The sequence below is a fragment of the Microtus pennsylvanicus genome, chromosome 10 (genome assembly GCF_037038515.1).
Source record: "Microtus pennsylvanicus isolate mMicPen1 chromosome 10, mMicPen1.hap1, whole genome shotgun sequence".
Lineage (NCBI taxonomy): Eukaryota > Metazoa > Chordata > Mammalia > Rodentia > Cricetidae > Microtus > Microtus pennsylvanicus.
Window position 1 is genome coordinate 95682511 of NC_134588.1, and position 21227 is coordinate 95703737.

The 21227-nt window shown below is 36.6% G+C and overlaps 1 protein-coding gene across 26 annotated transcripts in view; it reads right to left on the bottom strand.

The window, feature by feature from the left end:
• The window catches only part of Cep170 (centrosomal protein 170), an 84601-nt gene that overhangs the window by 61172 nt on the left and 2202 nt on the right, over window positions 1-21227 (bottom strand). For all 26 annotated transcript variants that reach the window (XM_075989231.1, XM_075989229.1, XM_075989236.1 and 23 more), the window contains exons 2-3: window positions 3122-3266; window positions 2154-2243 (exon numbers count right to left, since the gene is read on the bottom strand). In XM_075989231.1, coding sequence (XP_075845346.1) covers window positions 2154-2243; window positions 3122-3226 — 195 coding nt within the window. In that variant the 5' untranslated portion in view covers window positions 3227-3266. The remainder of the gene's footprint in view (window positions 1-2153; window positions 2244-3121; window positions 3267-21227) is intronic.

The window sequence follows — 21227 nt, forward strand, 5'->3', positions numbered from 1 at the left end:
CTGAAGCAAAGGGAGATAAACAGGAAAAAAAATAAAATTCAATTATACAATGAATAGACAAGAACACTGTAGATTATTACAATGATGATATAATCACAGCATAGACAAAACAATCCAACTGTGTATCTTCAGGGAATGAAGATAATTCTAGCTCACTTTTCTTTCATCCAGAATCAATAAGAGAAAAGGGTACTTATAAGAACAAAAAGAAAACATTTTCATACCGTTAGCCATTTATTAAGAAGGACCATGCAGTATTTCCCGACAAGAACCTAATAAAATAATTTTATATTTTTAAATTTTAATGTTTTATTTACATTTTGTGCACACACATGCATGCACTCATCAGTGCTCCTGTCTGTGGAGGACAGTGGTCAACTTCAGGTAGTGGTCTTCACAATCCATCTAACTTATTTTTGAGGCAAAGTCTTACTGGGACCCAGGACTGCTAGTTAGGCTAGGTGTGCGGGCCAGCAAGTGCTGCAAATCACCTGTCTCCGCTCCCCAGTGCTAGAATTACAAACATGCAGGTAATCACATTCAACTTGTTATGAATGTGCTGGGTATTGCACTCATGTCCTCACCGAACTCCAGTCTGAAACGGGTGTAGGCTGGAACCTAGGCTGCTGTGTAGTGGCAAAGCAACAGAAGACAGGACTGGGATGTGCGAGGCATGGCAAGGTACAGAGGCAAGTGCTCTGGTGGAAGAAGTCAACAGGAATTGTAATCCACACTATTAATATATATATATATATATATATATATATATATATATATATATATATATATATCCTTTATAGTACGTGTGCCTAGTTTGTCTGTTTTTGTTTTTTAATTTTAATTCTTTCATCATGTTAACATTAACTAGTTTATGTTCCTAAATGTAAGGGCCTTCTCTTTGTCCCTTTAAGAAGTAGAATTTGAGTTTTACTCTTGCCAGTTGGTGATGGCAGGCACCTTTAATCCCATTTAATCCCAGCACTTGGGAGGCAGAGGCAGGCAGATTTCTGTGAATTCAAGGTCAGCCTGGTCTACAGAGCTAGTTCCAGGACAGGTTCCAAAGCTACAGAGAAACCCTGTCTCTGAAAAAAAAAAAAAAGCAGAATTTGAGCTTTACTCTTTTAAAAAGTACAGAATGGCAAGGAGAATGGAAAGAACTCTGCCAAAGAAAATCTAACCCGCTCGGACTCCTCCTAGGGGAGCAGAGAGCAGGAAGACTACAGCTCTGGTTCTGGAGGATGTCAAGGGAGAAGGGGACAGTCTGTAATGGTTCATGCCACATGGGAGAATGTAGACTTAATTACATGTACTAGAATCAACAGAACAGCTAACCAAAAAAGTTCAAATAATCAATATTAAAGTCTTTTATTAGTAGGCAAATTAAAAAGTAAAAAAAAAATTATGCATTTGCTTTCCATGTGTTCAATGTGTATTTTTCACAGCAGCAATTTGAATCACTCAAAAAACAAATAGTTTGTCAAATTTCAACAGGATATAGTATCAAAGATAATATATTTTCTTGTTAGAAGAGTCACAGGAAAATTAAAATGTTGAAATAATTTAATACATCAATCTTCTTTCAATCCTCTATTAAATATTCTGTAAAATGTAGGAAGATCATATAGAAATAACAAAAAACCCTACCAGTTACACAAATATATTTAAAAAGACAAAGAAAGAGCAGCAAGAGCAAATCCTAGTGTTCCAATAATGTATTGTGTGTGTTAAAGCACATGTTTAAATCCCTTATATTTATTCCAGCCCTAATAGAGAAGGTCTTCCAGTATCTAGCACCAAATCTACCTTTCCATTCTGATTTTCTAAAGTGAGAATGTATCTCTTGTGCCCAGAGTTTTACACATTCTGACCACCAGGGCCTTCTGTTTCCCTGCACATGAACTGCAGTCACACAGTGAGCTCAAACTCCACCTCATCTCCTTACAGGAATCTTTGTCACATATCACATCATTAAATGCTTTCTTAGTTCCTCTTTATTCTTTAGCTCCTAAGTATAGTTTCAATGTACTATGCACCTTTTAATTATTTGAAAGGGAAAGATAAACTGAAGAAAAGGGGACTATACAAATAAGGAATATAACTTTATTAACATTAAATAAGTATTTGACCAAAGTAAAAACACATGGTTATCTTACCCCATTTAGGCTGCCTAAGTCTTTCACCAAATGTTCATCCGCAGACGCATCATAATTGATTACTGCATGCTGCTTATCCACACTACGGGACTAAAAGTAAAAACTTTAAGCTAATAACTACAAGAAAATACTAAAATAAGTAACAAAAAAAGATTTTTACCTATATAGACAATATTATTAGGACAGCTGATAAATACAGGAATATATAAAAAAGTAGATTAAATGAAATCTAAACTGTGTTATGATAAATATAAAACATAAATTTGGCATCATTTCCTAAAGATGAAAGTAGCTAAATTTCCAAACTACTCTTTCCAATACATTCAAATTTTAATTCTGAATGTAAATTAATTGATTTTGTTGGATGTATCAAAGTACATATTTTAAAAATTGTGAAATTATTACACAGAAATTCAATGAATTATTTTCTATTTTACCTAGTTTATTGTCAGAAAATTGCTACCTTGCAAGATTTCTTCCTTTAATACTATTATAACATACTATTATAATATAAACTGCATAAAAAACCCAAAGACTAAGATGATAAAAAGGGACAAAATGTAGTATTTTCTAACCAAATTGATTATCACTTAAAGTGTGATTTCTAAAACTGCAGTTTTTGAAAATGAGTTTTTCTATAAATATAGGTAAGTGTACATATATATGTATGTGTGTGTGCATCACACACGCATGTGCACAGACATTTCTGTTTTAAGCTTTCTTTTTTCAAAATATAATCCTCAAAATACAGAACTTATTTGTAAATAGTATGAATTATTTAATAAATAATTTATTATAAATAAAATTAATAAAACTAATACAAGAGTTAGGTGAGCCAGAAGATTTAAGTCTTAATTTTAAAAAGTGTATCTGATAGCTGACTGAATCCTATGGCTCTGTAAAGGGGAGGACAGCTCTCGGGGCCTAGCTAAGCTAGTGCTTGCATACAGAAAAGGCTGCCACGTTACCTGCAGCATGAGCTCACAGTCATCTCTTCCAACAAAAATCATTTCTCGAGGCAGCCTGTGGCGAGTGCCTCCACTGCTCACCAAAAACCAGGATGTCAAGCTCATTTCTGCTTAGCTTCTGAATCCTTAGCAAAGCTACATCATCCTGCAGATGAAGAAAAGCACATTAGAAACTCTTCAGTATCTAGTTACCAGCACTGTGAGTAGGCCTAAAATAGAATTGCCTTTATCAACATTTACAACCAATATAAACCACATTCTCATCAGTGTTGTAATCCAGAAACTCTAAGAGTCTAGTTAAAAATGAAAGAATTAAGGTTAGTAAGTAGATGGTCAATTAATAATTTTTTTATTATATTACTAAAAGGCTTCTAGACTCAATCTGCAATTTCCAAGCAAATACAGCTAGTAGTATAGCAATATAAAAAACAACCATGCAGTACAAATGCATGTCTTAGGGGAAAAGTTCGAGAAAGAATGAAACTGAGAAAGTAAATCTGATATATAACCAGAATAACTCTGGAATCCAAAGACACTGCTTGTCTATCAAGTGTAGAAGAAGTTCCTAGGCAGATCAGGCAGTCTTGAGGAGGCTACTGCCTCCGCAGTGCTCATGGTTCACAGGAGCACTCTATCTTTTCAATGCATTTTTCCTAGAGTAGCAATTCTTTAACTTTTGGTACTTAGGACTCTCTAGTACTTACAAAAAAGGACCCCTAAGAGTACTGCTTTACATGGGTTATGATATACTTGAAAAACTAGTATTTGTTTCATTTAAAAGAATAACAAAGAAATCTCACTTAAAATCACTAATATTTGTAGAAAACTTCATTTTCTAGCCCGCTCTCCAAGGAGAAAAATAGCACTACTTACAATATGAGCTATCTTTTAAACAACTGGATGAACAGAAAATCCCTACTTCTTGCACTTACTGTCCCACCATAAAGTATGTAAAAGAAAGCTGTTTTAGAGTGATAAAGAAGGATTTTATCTTAAATCTTTGAAATATCTTTAGGGTGTTTTAAAGACACTAAAAATAACTATACAAAGCCAATTTTTTTTTGATTCTGTGCACTATGGAAACCCTGCATAGACTATGCACATGTTCATCTTCCCTCGGTGGACTTTTGTAACATCATACATACATTGGTCTTTTGAAAATATATGGTTTTCAGAATTGTGTAGATCTTCACAATACTTGATTCTTTCATTTCCACTACTTTAAAACACATTCATTAAACATTACCACTCATCTCAACAGAAAGATTTTTAATATTAGTCTGCTACTAAGCTCACAAGAAGAATTCATTATCTCAAAATGATGTCCTTGATACCTAAAATTTTATTACTGAAAAGAAAATCCTGTCACTTTTTAAGGTTCATTTTGACAAATGCTTAGCTCTACTTTAGTAATCTGCCAATCACTGACGTAAAATGATATTTTATGAAAGCAAAGCATGGGCCTAGTTCAGCTTACAACTCACACAGGGACACAACTTATTTTCTAGGAGACAACCACAATAGTCTGGCACTGAGTGTAACTACCCTATAAGTACTTTCGTCTAGTTCTGAGAACACACTACAAAAATATGAATCCAAGATGGAAGAGAGTAACCAACCATTACGATTTTTGTGAGATAATCGTAAGTGAAGCGGGTGGCTTTTTAAGACTTTCTAACTGCAGTCGTACAAGAGTGATGTCTATAGCTACCACTGGTACAGTCTGGTCCTGTGCCCTAATCTGAGCTGAAGTTTACCACAGTTGTTTCTGTGTCATGTGTACTAACAAATGCAACAAGAGAGGCAGAAAGTTCTTTGGTATCATTAAACATCTGGTCCCATGGACCACTGAAATGATTTCCTTCAGGAACCCTGAAGGACCAGTAGACTGAGATTCTAACAATTATTGTCTTATGGGATGTGGCATTGTTAGGAGTCAAACAGATCGATGGGTGAGTCTGATCCCAGAAGTTCTACTGCTTCTCCTCTGCAAGGCCTTAGGTAAGGTACTACGTGCCAAGCTCCTTAGCTTCCTCTCCTAAACTCAAGAGTCTTGGTATTAACTACTCAAGTTTTATCTTAGGAATCCAAAGAATATTTTCATTCTTTTCTAAGATGTACACTATGCTACATTTGTATAGGAAATAAACTATAATGGAAGAGAGTATTCTACAATAAAATAGAAGCATACATTAAAGCAAACACCGTCCAATGTACTGGGGAAAATGCTTATTGTATGTTAAAGTCACTATCTTAGTTCCTTTTATGTTATGTGATAAATATCATAATGACAAGCAATTTGGACAGAAAGTGTTTATTTGGTTTACAGGCATCATCAGAGGAAGCCAAGACAGAATGTCAGAGAAAGAAACTGGAGTCAGGAACTGAAGCAGAGGCCAAGGAGGAACATGTCAGACTGGCTTGTTCAGCCTGCTTTCTTACACAATCCAGGATCACTTTCCCAGGGGCGGCACTGTCCACAGTGGGATAGGCCCTCTCCCATCAGTTACCCGTCATGAAAATGCTCCACAGGCTGCCTACTGGCCAGTTTGATGAAGACATTTTCTCAGCTGAGGTTCTCCCCCCTAGGTAACCTTAGTTTGTATAAAGTTGACAGAAAACTAACCACCCCAGTCATGTACACATACACGATGCACACAACTCTTACTAAAACAAGCAAACAATTTTGTATAAAGTCAAAACAATCAAATCTTAATACTTTCTCAGCTTATTTAATTAGTTTGGTCGAATTAAATGTTTTAATTAAGTTTCCAAGTTATCTAGTTATTCAATGCATACTTTCTGTCAAATTGGTGTTCAGCATTTCTTTCACTATTTCAGAAGTCTCCAAGACCATGTCAATAGAGAACCAGAACTTAACTAAAGGAAATCTCTTATGTAAATATATTACATAATTTACATACTCCATGTACAAGGAAGAAGCCATTAAAGCACTGAATAGTAAGTAGGTCAATAGTCACATACTTTTAAAAGGGAACAAAAATGAAAACTACAGTATGACATTTTCAAAGGAAGTCAAATTCAGCTTTAAAAGCAATCTAAACCACAGGGACCAAATATGAACAAAAAAAAGCAACTTCTTTATGTAGAAAAAATAGTTTAAACAAGCACTATTCATATGTTATAAAAGTTTTTAATTCTCGTTTGCTATAAGATAGTCTTTAAACATGTCTATAGCATGACACGTAATATAACTAATTATAATTCGATATATAATTGATTTTATGCAGTTATTATGTTTATATAAAACAATGCAGTTAAAATTTCTTTTTATAAGTCTTATTTGTTTTTTAATGAAACTATAAGTTAGAGAATACACATTTTTTTTAAAATAAAACCAAAATGTATTATTTAGTATATTCTTTTATGGGCTAAGGCAATGACCTAGAGCCTACTAAGTGTCTTCTCTTTTGGGGAATGCAATATAACACAAAGCTAGATTATATGCTTTTCTTTAAATATCTCTAAGATAGATTTACAATCATTCCCCCAGGTACTCATTTTTTTCCCTTTTTTCATGTGCCTCTGTATATGTGGTATATTTGTGTTTACAGGTTATGTGGCAAGAGAACAATGTAGAGACCGAAGGTTACTGTTGAGTATCTTCCTTGATCACTATTTATTGAGGTGGGTTCTCTCCTTGAACCTAGAACTGATCCAGCTAGTTGAGAAAACCAGACTGCACCAGGGACCCCAGGCCTGTACCTCGTAAGTGCTGGAATTACAGGTAGGTCATTCACCTGGCTCCAAGCAATTTCAAACTGGGAAATAGAACCAAAGAGACACTTCTCAAAAGAAGACATGTAAGTGGCCAATAGTAAACACCAGGGAAATGAAAGTCAAGACCAGAATGAACTACCTACCACCTTAATCCAGAAAGTAGGTACCCCAAAGATAATAAGTGCTGGTAGTAACTGTAGTTGGGAATATAAACTAGCACAGCTATTATGAAAAGCATTATGGAGGTTCTTAAAAGTCTAAAAATAGAGCCACTGTATGATGCTGCAGCCCCATATACAGGTCTATTTATACACAAAGGAAGTGAGACAGAAGGGAAAAGCATTTCTATTCGCATGTGTACTGCAGCACTAACCCCAACAGCTAAGAAACAAAACAACCCAAATGTCCATATACTCAACCATAATAAAGCAAAAAATCCTGCCATTCGACCCAGCACTGATGAAAAGAGGCTCTTGGGTTAAGTCAAACAAGCTAGGCACATAAAAACAAAGTATTATAAAATCACTGGCATGTACAATCTGAAAACATTGCTCTCACAGAAGTAAAAGATATAATGGTGGATACCAGAATTTGGGAATAGCCAGGAGAGGGGAGATGAGGAGAGGCTGGTCAATCAATGATCAACTAATTTATGGTTCAATGGAAGCAAGAAGCTTCGATATACTATTGCATAAGATTACTATACATACATATTATATCTATTAAATTACATACATAATATAAATTCCAAAACACTAGGAAAAAAATTAATGTTGAGGAAACAGACAAGTTCAACTCATGTAAATGCCATACCAAGTATCTATGTATTAAAACATATGATATACTTAAGTATATACACACACACCTATTGAGAAGCCTACCAAATCCAGGGTTGCTAGGGCAAACAAACAAAAGAACCTTGCTTCAGGGAACTCAGCCTTGTAGAGAATGCTGCACAGTTAGATGGAAACAGGAAGCTGTCCTTATTCTAAACTGGACCGAGAACACAAGATCTCACCTGTGCCAGCAGGAGGCCAAAATAGAGTTTCTTCATCTCTAGCTCCTAGTCTAGAACAACCTTTCACCCACCATAATTGACACCCTTCCTCCCTCTTCCCATCATCTCCCTCTCCCTCTCTTCCTTCTCTCTCCCTCCCTCTCCCTAAGAGCATTTTTAATAAATGAAGGAGCAGTGATGACTACCAGAAGTCTTGACGAGCAGGTAACCTGGAACTCTTTAGGGTCACCTAACTTGTAAATCTGGTCCTTACTTTCTAGTTATGTTCCTCTGTAACAATCTCTTACAGTTTATCTTCTTCCATATAGGACTTGGCTTTTCAGCAACTGGTGTGGGAAGTCCTTCTGTCTATGTGTTGCTTTTATTGGTTAATGAATAAATCTGTTTCAGCCAGTGGCTTAGTAAAAGAGAGCTAGGAAGGAAAACTAAACTAAATGCTGGGAAAAAGAAGGCAGCCATGTAGCCAGGGACAGATGCCTGCGGCTAGAGCCAACTGAAACTTTGCCCGTGGGCCATGAACTCTTGGTGATGCACAGATTAATGGAGATGTTAGTTTGGGATGTAGGAGCTAGCTGGGAATACGTTTAAGCTATTGGCCAAACAGTACTGCAATTAATACAGATTTTTGTGTGATCATTTTTGGAGTCTGGGTGGCAAGGAAACAAACAAGCAGCTTCCCACCAACACAACTAGATGACAGAGGTTTAACATTCAAACTCTCAGGAGCTAGACAGATGTAAACACCACCTAGCACCACAGTTACACTTTCACCTTCCTAGAACTATATTCAGTTTTAAAACTGGACTTTCCTGTGGAATCAGTTCATCTTAGGATCCAATGGACTAGCATTTTAATACTTAAACTCTAAAGTCTAAGAAGAGACCAATCAAAATCTCTGTGCAGTTGTCAAGCAGAGCACACAGCTTCACTGCACTGTTACATTCCAATGCTTTATGTTAAAAATGTTGGCTGTTGTTAGAATTAAATGAAAACGATAGTGCAAACTATCACACATGGCAATCTAGCATACAGCTGAAGAAGCTCTGACAGCAAAGTTTAGTTTATATTTTTTATTCACCACCCCTTTAAAACCAGCACTCCAGAAGTAGAGGCAGAGGCAGGCAGATCTGAGTTCAGGCCAGTCTGTTCTACAGAGTTAAACTCTGTTTCAAGAACAACCAACCAAAATAACACACATCAAAAGTTTTAGAAAATGATAAAGTGAGCCGGGCAGTAGTTGTGCACGCCTTTAATCCCAGCACTCAAGGGGCAGAGGCAGGTGGATTTCTGTGAGTTCAAGGCCAGCCTGGTCTACAGAGTGAGTTCCAGAACAGGCTTCAAAACTACACAGAGAAACCCTGTCTCAAACAAAGTGGAATGGGGTCTAGAAAATAGAGAAAGAAAGAGTAAGGGGTGAGGAAGGGAAGTAAGGGAAGAAGCTCAATGGGGGAAAAGTATGTATGAAAATGCCAGAGGAAAACCCATTACTATGTTGTTATTAAAAAAATAAATTTTTTAAATGCTGCTTGTAGTTACCTGTAATTCAAACTGAGAACTGATGTCAAGGGTCTGAATGACGCCAATTATTATAATGAAGCTTTGAGACGGACGACAGCATCGGCACAGAACTAGGAAACAGTGCATTGTGCAATCCCTGCCAAACACTCCGGCTTCCTTACACTGCATACCTAGTATATAATTAATGCATGCAATTACTTGAGCTGGGCCACATGTTAAGTCCATCCTTAACTATCAGCTGGGAAGCAGCTGGCTGATTCATCACCAGATGGCTTTACACAGAATAATGCTCACCTTACCCTGTAATTTCTGCTCTCGCAGAGAAATAAATAGCTGGCTATCAGTCTTCAAAGCAGAAAGGACTTTTCTCTAACCTTTCTAGTTTAATAAAATACTATCATTTTATCATGTGATAACCTTTTATCAGTTACCAGGAGGTACGAGAAACAACCACCTCTCAAGACTTGGCCCACTGACTCCCTGTTTGCAAAGGATATGTTTTTCTCCTAATAAAATAAATGAAAATTTGAACAAAAAGAAACAAAGTGATTAATTTCATCTTCCAAATTTGTCTTTTGACCATCAGTAAAACTTATAACTAAACAAATGTAATAAGCTACTGCATGAACTAGTTCCTAAGACTTTATAACTTATACCATGCCCCTTTTCCCCCATCATGTCAAACATTTAAAAGATACACACAAAAAAACTTTTAACTAAATGCACAAAACTGAGATCCCTGTTTCACTTCTGGCCCTGAACTCAGGCTCTTACAGAAAATACATCTGAAATTAAACTCTTTGATTTTTGGCACCATGTATTTGAAAATGGAAGAAATAGCTAAAGCTGAATTTTACATATGGACTAAGGATCAAACAAAATGCCACTCTGGTTTCAAAAAAATTGACACAATTTTCTGTTACCTTGTAATAAAACAGAATACCACAAATTAACTATTTCTAGGAATTACACATGTAAGAAATGAACATGTGTAAGTATAAATATAGTCTTAACAAAATCCTGATTTTCTTGAAAACTGAAATAATAATTATCAATTCCCAGGAATTCTTCAGTATTATAGATATTTGAGAAAAATTAATCCATTTTTCATTTCCGTTTTAAATATTATAATGGAGAAACTGGAAAATCAATACAGAAAAAGTACCTAATCTCATAGAAGCAAAACTAAACAAATACCTAAATAAACTAAAGCAGCTTCCCTGACAAACCAAAGAGAAAAGGAAGATGTAACGGTTTAGGGTGGTATTCTTTATGCTGGACGGTCAGAGGCTGTAGCTCTGAGAAAGTAACAAAGCCATACAACATCGAAAATTTCAACTCTGCTGTATAGCTAACTTGATCTGAGACAGATAATGAAAAACACTCTTGGGAAAACTTCATTTACTTGCAACTCCACCCTCATTTGTACAGTTCCCACAAAAAAATAACAGCTGTGCTGTTTTTGGATTCCTACCAAGATACTGACTCCACACTCATGTAAAAAACCAGCAGTGCGAATACTTTTGCAAGAAAAAAATGCTCTCATATTAGTGATGGTTTTGGGATAAATGCTCCAAACTTTATCCTTATTAGCTGCAATAAATCGAGGATTCTTCTTTAAAAGCAATTAAAATAAATAACTATGGACAAATGTAATCTACAACTTACATTTGAAATAGCATTAAAAAGTCCTACTTCCCCCCAAAAATGATGATGGCATTCCAAGTCTCAAGCCTTATTCTGTATCTAACTTTACTATGTATTTTCAAAAGACAACTTCAATTTTGTAGGAAAAGCAAGCAACTTAAACTTCCTTCATAAAATCACTTTATTAAATCCTCAATGTCCTGCCAGAAAAATGCTACACCTTTGTACATCCAAGGTATTAAAAGTTCTTACCAAGATTTCTACGCTAGCTTAGGGAAAATGTAAAGTGTGATTTGCCTTTTTTTTTTTTTTTAAAAAAAAACAGGAGTTAACTAAGAACTCACTGGTAACAGTGTAACATGTGATAATTTCTGAAAACATGAAATACAAAGATTTTGGTAAAAAGGGATAATCCCTAGACATAGCCAGCACAAAATACTTGGATGTATTATTTCATTTGGATATCAACTTATGTAATTTTGAGGCAGAAAACAGCTAAAGTAGATAAATGATTACTGGTATTAATAGTCAATACATAGGAAATAATGCAAGTGTTCATGGTCAGATGTATAAATAAACAAAATAAGGTACATGCAACTTTTTAGAGGAAGAGAATTCTGATGCCTGGTACAGTACGGATCAACCTAAAGACAATAAGCTAGGTAAAATAAGCCATTCACAGAAAGGTAAGCACTATGAGATTTTTAACTATACAGGTACTTTCAGTAGCAGAAGTTGTAGAGATATAATAGTAGTTGCCGGGGCCTGTGGATGGGAGCAATGAAGAAGTTACAGGTTAATAGTTCTACATTTCAGTTTTACAGATGAATGGTGGTGATAGCTGTACAGTATTGTGTGTATTTGCTAGACTAAATGCTTAATATGGTAATGGTATGTGTGTGGTGTCCATGTGAGTGCACATAAGAGCACATACAAGTGGTAGCCTGATGTTAAAACTGGAAATTATCATCAACTGCTCTTCCACCTTATTTATTGAAGCAAGGTCTCAAATTTAAACCAAGCATTCACCAATATGGCTACTTTTGTAATCCCACCTTCCAGAGAAGCTTGAATTATAAGCAGACTTCCATACCCACCCAGCGTTCACGTGGGTTTCTAGGAATCGTAACTCTAGCCCTCAAGCTTGCTCACGTAAGTGCTTAAATTATCAGTGAGCCATTTCCTTAGCCCCAAATATTAATGATTTTAAGAACAATTATTGTTAGAAAATAATAAATTGACCCTGGGTGAATTCATGTCAACCCTATTGCCAATAAAATAATAAAATGTCAACCCTACCACTCATAAAGCAAAATTGTTTACCTTCCAAAAAATGAACTTCAATCCCACCTTTATTTACTCCTGTCTAACCCCTTTCTCTTTTTCTGGTTTCAATCGCTACAACTACATAGCATCCATATCCTTCAATTTCTTTGACTTTCTCCTATGGTTTAAATGAAGGTATTAGTTATAGTTTGGATATTAAACGTCCCCGAACAGCCTCATGTGTCCGAATATTGTCTGGGAGGTGCATTAAAAACTTTTGAGGCATGAGGCCTAGATGATAAAGACCACTAACGCCTGAGAACTGGAGTTTTTTCTTTTTTTCTGTTTATTAGCCAGCTCTCTGATTTCCAATATGCCAACCCATGGCATACCCTAAGCTTCTGCTACCATGAGTCAGGACATTTCAGATACCAGGCTCTCCCTGCCCATGATAGGACTACGCCATGTAAAACTGAGAAGAAAAACAAAAAGCACAACCTTCCTCACATTCTTTCTTTTAGACATTTGTACACAGCAATGAAAAAAATAACTAAGACGGTATCCTTTTCAAAATTCATGCATCCTCAATACAACTGAGAGATGTGGCCTTTGGGAGGGAGAAGAATCAGTATTCATATAAAAGACAGAAGTTGAGGGAGGGTCGGTCCTCTTGCTCATCTACCCACTGCATAGATGATGCTATCGCTATGGAAAATACCTTTAGTAGGTATTTAGTCTGCCAGAACTTTGGTAATAGCCTTTGGAGTTTTCACAACTATGAGTTCATCTTATTAAATACGTAACTTATTTATAATTTATGGAAATTGCATTTTAAAAATTGTAAACATTAGTATGGACACTTCTGATCTGTGTAGAAATCACTGTTTTCCTTTGGCTTGAAAGAACTGTATCAGATCCAATGCAAATACAAATGCAGAATTCTAAAACTCATACTCATTTTAAAATGAGATTTTTTACCCTTATCCCCAGGTCTATACAAAAATTTTTATAATTTTTTCCAACTTAATAAAAATATTTAAATTAAAAAATACTCAAAAAGTCTAACCCCAAGATAGAATCATGCCAAATTAAATAAGAATATACAATATGTAACAGAGATAACAAAGGCTAGTGAGTTATCAATGTGTGTGCTTTTTGACTCAACACTTTTAGAACCTTCTACAATGTATAAGAATTATTTTTAAATTTGTAAAAGAATAAAAAAGCAGTAAGTAGCTTTTTACTCTGCAATGCATTAGTTATACAACGAGAAAGACTTCTCTTGAGCAATCACAGCAAATAACAGTAATCTTCAAAATATATCGGGACACACTCAAACACAAACTACCACGGGTTTCAAATTCATGGTTCAATAAATTCAGATAAAAAATAGTAGAGGGAGAGACTAATTTTGCCTGTTTTGAATATATAGACATTTTTCATTTGCCACCATTTTCCAAGTGACAGAGAATAGTATTGTATTAAATACTATTAATATAAATAATTAAATAGTATTATATTGAAACAGTGCATTGTATTAGGCAATCTAAGTAATACAGAAATGATGTACATAGGAGGATCAAGCAGAGAGGACACAGTGGACAGATGCACTTGCTGCCAAGTCTGATAACCAGAACTAATTCCTGGAACTCACATGGTGGAAGGGGGAACTCACCTGTCCAAGATACCCTTTGGCCTCCTCGTGATCCACATCATACACACACACATACACATACACACACACACACACATAGATTTTTTTCTAAGTATGTAGGAAGATGTTAATGGGTGTAAACGGTATCCCATTTTATTTCAAGGTCTCAAACAATGGAAGATTTAATTCCCCTTGGATACTGAGAGGAAAACTGCATTTGTGTGTGCCTGTCTACTTTGTGATCCTAGAGACAAAGATGGGGCTCTCACATCCTGAGCAGAGTCTACCATTGTCTATACTACTTCAGCTCTTGTAGTTTTAAATCATGTATTCCCTGTCTCATGAAGCTTACCACATAAAGTTTTCTATTTTCAACGTGTTTTTCAATAAATTGAATATTTTATTCAATTCCTTTTTGTTCAGTAGGCTCTCTTTTCCCTTTTCCTTGAATTTGCTCAGATCAGTTTTCTAGTTCTTTGTCTGGAGTACAAGACTCCTATTTAAGCTTTAAGGTTTGACTTGCTATCCTTTATTCCATGTAACATGTAACAAATCTTTACCCAGTAGACCATCTATCAAAATAAGGTTAGTTTGGAACAGATTAGTTGAGGATTGGAGAAAGTTATCTAAAAGCTTGCTTGTTCTTTTCTTCTTCCTGGCATTGTGCCCCTTTCTCTATGCCACAGAATGCTACAAAATGATATGCAAAACTGCCCAATGAGACAGAACCCACGAGAGGTAAATGTTACTTCTATGGAATATATGAAAGATTTTTCTTATGAGGTGGCATCCAATTTGAGGCTGTATGCAAAGCAAAATCTGTGATTAAATATTTCATTTATTTTTTATAATAAGCCTCTGAGAATGTAGCCTAGCACTAACTAAACATAACAGAAGAAACCGAGCTTCTGAGATAAATAGACTCAATATGACACAACTAATAACACTGAGGCACCACCTGATCAACTCTCACCAACAGATCACTGTCAGTACAGCTAAAATCAACAATGCCCTGTTTGTGAACAAACTTTGTTCAAGAATACAGATGGCTAATTTAGAGGAAGAATGGTTGCAAGCATTCTCATTAATAAATGAGAACAAAGAGAGGTCTATTAAAGTATGTGTTAAGAGACCACCAGTGAGACGGTACTATATTTCTTAAGATGTATTTAAGTACCTAAATGTGACACAGTGTCCGAGCACTCTTACCTTCAAACATTCTAGCCTCCCTTGGCTTCTGGGGCATCACACACATGTAATTTTCTCTTATCTCTGACTGCATTTCAATCTTTCCTAGTACTAATAGTCCAATGTAGGGTCCCAAATGTTGGGCCTTTTGGCACCTTAATTTCCTAAGTGACCTCTTCTGTTGACAGGAGTTTCTGTCCCACCCAGTCCTGCTTGGTCAGGTAGCTGCTCAGTCACAAAAAAATACAGAGGTCTACATTAATTATAAACTGATTGGCTTATTAGCTCAGGTTTCTTATTAACTCTTATAACTTATATTGGCCCATTTTTCTTGTTTGTGTTGGCCATGTGGCTTGGTACCCATTATTCTTGTTTGTTTTGGCCATGTGGCTTGGTACCTCTTTCAGCAAGGCAGTCATATCATGCTACCTCTGCATCTGGCTTCCTCTGTGTCGGGGTGACGCCAGACTGAAACTTCCCTCTTCTCAGAATTCTTTTTTTTTAAATATTTATTTATTTATTTGATGTTCTGTCTGTGTGTGTGTCTGCAGGCCAGAAGAGGGCACCAGACCTCATTACAGATGGTTGTGAGCCACCATGTGGTTGCTGAGAATTGAACTCAGGACCTTTGGAAGAGCAGGCAATACTCTTAACCACTGAGCCATCTCTCCAGCCCCCTCTTCCCAGAATTCTTGTTGCCCCACCTCTACTCGCTGCCTGGCTACTGGCCAATCAGCATTTATTTAAAATATAAGTGACAGGGTACAGACCATTGTCCCATAGCACTCTTCCAGTTTACCAGTGGAGTTAAATTTTATCTATCTTTAACCCTTCGCCTCAGAATTTGTGTCTTATATATCCCATTACCTACTTGACATGGTTACTTAGATGTTCAGTAATGATCCCTAAGTTTATAATCAATCCCAGCTCTTGATTCTGTAAAGCCAGACATGGACAGCTTTCATTACCACCATCACATCTACTCTAACCAAAGTTAGTCTCGATCACTCCAATTATTTCTTAGTTCATCTTATTCCCATACTTGCTCCCCTCTAGCCACTATCTATAAAACAGGGCAATCCTTTCAAAGCCCTCGATAAATTCCCACGGCACTTAAATAACATCATGCAATAAAAGCTCCCTCCAGTCTTTAATTCCTCCTACTCGTTCCTCCTCTCATGCATCTCAATCACAGTGGTCTCTTTGTTCTCAAAGTTACTTACCCATTCCTTGCAGAACCACACTGCATGTGAGAATATTCTCTACTCTGATACCTACATGCCTTTTCCCCCCCTAAGATGAAATGTTAAATCCTTGGGATGGGGTGGAGTTTCTAAGACTGATTTCTGAAACACTCAGAAATAACAGCATTCAGGATACAGTGTGCAATGAGGCTTTCTTTCCTGTCAGAGATGGAAGGAGAGTTAAGAATATTTTTATTTCTTTGAACTGAGGGATAAATAAAATACAATAAAGTTACTTAAATGCATGGGAAAAAGTGATAATTATTTACAAAACTGGGGTAAGAAGGAATTTATACATCATCAATAAAAATGACCACTTGAACCAAGGTGTATGTACTGACATTTTGAAAATGAAAAAAGGAATGTCAACCATCACTTACTCTTTAATTTTGATAATTTTTCAGTTTCTTTTGCCTTCCCTTTCTGCCAAAGTTTTGTCAATGCTATTTTCTACAATTCTGATCTAGTTTCCAAGCTCAATTCTGTAGCTACAGTGTAAATGCAGCTGGAATACAACTATTGTCCTCGTTTCAAGCCCTGCAGTCTAAAGTGGTGTCACACCGTTCTCGCAGCAAGGCCTTTCCTGGTTCTGATGACCTCATCTTCGTAGCGCCTTCCTCACTCAGCTTTACTATCATATGATATTATTATCCTTAGCGTCCGAACTCTTAGTTTCATACAGTTCCTGTTACTCAGGGAAATAAGAAAACAAAGCCAAAACTATGCAAATAATTTTCATCTCCTCTGTATTACTTCTCCACCCCCAGCATATTTTATGTATCATTGATTCTATTTATAAATCTGGATGGCTTTATCCTTGGCTATGACAAGTACATGGACAGGAAGGATGATGACAATAGAGATATGGCTTATTAAATTTATATATGTCCAAAAGTCAAGAAGTGAAACTAATCCCTTAGATGACAAGACAGAACCATGATCCAAGAAAATCCCAACAGATTTTTAACTATACTCACATTAAAAAAGATAAAATTTAGTAGTAGGTCAGGATAAATCATGGCTTCAGAAATATCACCTATTAATAAATGGAGTATGTGAAACCTAGGTAAATATAACGATGTTTATATAGACTGCATCAGCAATTTTCAAACATGTCAAAAAAATGAAAGCTGCTGACTTTCGAAAGGCTAAAAACACTAGAAAAACAAAACCCACCGCTAGTATCCAAGAAAGCTTGCCACTTATTAACAATTTCAGTTCAAAAGAAAGAACTTTAACATTAGCAGAAGTACAGAACTTCATCCTGAATTACATGAGGGTAACTTTTAAGAACTATATTACTCCCCTTCCTTCCCCATTTCTCAGAAACTGGAAAAACATTACTGTTGCTAAAGATGTGACACAACTTCAAACTGCAAACAAAAATACATGGTTGTAAATAAGCGACAGGTCACTACACTCTACAGCCAGACCATAACTGCAGAGGTGAATATAGACGCTAAACTGGAAAAGAGGCACTGACTCAACTGTAATATGAAGTTGTAAATGGTAATTTTGAAAAATTTTATTGAGAAAAGTCTCAGTGTATTGTTCTTAAGACAGAGCTACAGCTAACAGGAAGAAGTCATATAGCAAAATCAGCACTAGATTTGAGGCTGTTCATACCTTGTTATGGTTGACCATAACTTCCAATTTGTCCCCCAGCTCTTTGTCCTCACTCCCTACTTTCCATCCTAACCCTTCTAACTCACATGTGTTCTACTACCCTCCCGTTTCCCTAAAGAATCATATTTTCCTCTCACAGGCTCCTGTCTACTACCCTAGGTTCTGTGTATGTATGCGTGCGTGAGAGAGAAAGAAAGATGATCAAAATATATTATGTACTCATATGAAATGTCATAACAAAAGCCTTTATTATAATTAATGTCACTTATATATATGTAAATATTAAAAATTGCAATATGGCTCATTTGAAGTTATCTTTTGCTCCCCTGAAGAAAGACAGTTACTGTCCCAATTGATCTCACTTTGCTTCCTCCGTCTTTTCTCTGGAGTCCCTTCCTACAATATCTTGCATTGTAGGAACACTGAGCCCTGTTGTCTTACTTTCTGAAAGGATCCTAGGTTGCTCTCCTAAACAGAAGCAATCATCCCCTAAAAGGAACGGAGCTGTCCCTTCAAGCATCAATGATTTCGTGGTGCCAACAGGACACAGCAGAACCAGATAACGATCTATCAGATCAATTTGGCTAATACAGTTTGGTTACATCAGGCCCTGGCTCCCCACTTGATCCTTATCTTCTATAGGTCCAGAGCTACTTCAATCATTCTCCAGAAGACAGGGGTTAGTATGCAGATTCTAGTCCTTGCTAGTGTAGCCACACAGAAAAATTCCTTCCTGGTTTCACCTCTCTCTTCTCTATGCCCCTGCAGCACATGGCTCAACCTGGTCAGCTGGGACTTCCTAGGGCCTAGGACTCTGGCAACAACCTTCCATTAAACTTTCTGAAGTTAAATGGGCTTCCTTGCGAGCCCAGGGAAGGGTACATGGAGAAGCTGGGTCTCAACAATATTAATGATGTGCACGCTGTGTAGGCACACTGTACAGAAGACGTGTAAACTGCTTCCAACACCAGCATTTCGTCAATGTCAATAAGGGAATAGGTATCATCAGTAAACTTACAGGAAAAGATTAAGTTAAAAGACAAGAGTCCAGTTACAGACTCAACAATTCTGAAACGCGTGTCATAGAAACAGATATTTAATAACTCTGGGCTTCAATTTTTTTTCAAATTTTAAAAAGAGAGCTTACTAAAAATAATATGTGCTTTGCCTGCATGTAGAGATATTGACCATGTGTGTTCCTGGGGTCGAGTCCAGAAGAGGGTACATGACTCCTAGAGCTGGAATTGCAGGCGGTTGTGAGGCACTACATGGAAGCTGCGAACTAAACCTGGATCTTCCACAAGAGCAGTTAGCAATCTTAGCTGCTGAGCCACTTCTCTACGCCTTAGTTTTTCAACTTTAATTGTATAACATGATACCTTGATTAAAAAAAAATATTGCAAAAACTGCCATTTCGTAGGTGTTGCATGCAGGTAACACCATGCCCCCGAAGAGAAATGTCTCCTGCAGCTTTTACTAATGCACTAAATGGGTACTTGTTCTCTGCATGTCTCACTTGGTTTTCAGTTCTACGCAATGCTTGAGATTCTTTCCTGCTTCATTTTAGTCACTATTTGTCTGTAAGTAATTTATATGAGCTTAGCTTTCCTCCTGTTAGCTTCTTTTATGATTTTGTTTGACATATAAGTGGGTGTCATACATTTTGGCTATGCTACTTTGCCTTAAAAAACTACATATCCTGTTGCACAATCATTTTAGCCAAAACAGTTAATATATCCAGTTTAATCAATCACAGATGTTTTCTTATTCTTTTTATACCACAAAAACTGAACTCATTACTAAACACATCCCTCATAAAACACTAGAGCAAAACAAATCAAAGCTCACTTTGCCATGGGTAATTACTAGAAATCTTCATTGTTAAAGAAAATTAAAAGAGGCCAGGCGGTGGTGGCGCACGCCTTTAATCCCAGCATTTGGGAGGCAGAGGCAGGCGGATCTCTGTGAGTTCGAGACCAGCCTGGTCTACAAGAGCTAGTTCCAGGACAGGCTCCAAAACCACAGAGAAACCCTGTCTCAAAAAAAAAAAAATATGGTCTAGGGCTTTTACTCCACTAAACATGCCCCATTTTTTGTGTGAAAGAGATCAATGTTTAATGCTTTAATCATTGTCTACTCATCAAACACTGGTGGTATATAGCTAATTCAGAATAATTTACAGCTTTACCGATATTTTACAACTTACCATGACCTATCATATTCTTACTAGAATAGGCATTGCTTAGCAACCTTATGTTTAAGACAGAAGACAAAAATCATTATGCATCAATTAGTAAAAATATTTATCAGGAACAGAATTTTGTTGAGTGGATAAACCATACAAGGTCCGATTAAAGGACTTGCCAGGCATGTAAGAAGACCAGACAGGGCTCAGATCACCAGAGCCCATGCAAATGCTGAGTGGGCATGAAGATACAGTAATGTGGGGGAAGATATATTAGTCTTAAAAGGTAAAGACGGGATCCCTGGAACAAGCTGTCTAGTCAGACTAACCTTATTCATAAGCCCTGGTTTCAATGGAGGCACGCTGCCTCAAAATTAACAGTGTAGAAAAGCAATCAAGGAACATTTCAACCTCAGGTCTCCATGTGCACAGGCAATGCATGCCCTGACACAGGTAAACATGCATACAAACCACACACACACACACAAACACACACACACACACACACACACACACTGTAAACCCATATAGATAAGAAGTTCAAATACAGAGCTTTTACCACCAGAGGAGCAATATCTGATTACTAGCAGATGCAGTAATAAATCCAAGATCTGATTCCCCCCCAGTAAATAAAAAGAAATGAGAAAATGAAACACAGAATTTTGAGAACCATCTGCATTAGCATGCAGAACTGATATAAATACTCACAATGTAGATCTCATTATTCTAACGCTAATATAAGAAACAAGAAGATTCCACACAGAATTATTTTAGGGTACCATAAAATTTATTAGTAAAATGTATTTAAATTTTTACTGAGTAAAATTCACACATGGAATTTAATCATGAATTTTAAAAACTGGCTAAAATCTAAGCCTGACATAGTGGCGAACACCTTTTATCCCAGCACTCAGGAGGCAGAGGCAGGTAGATCTCGGAGTTTGAGGCCAGCTTGGACTACACATACAGAGTGAGTTTCAGGACAGCCATGGCTACAGAGACACCCTGTCTTGAACCCA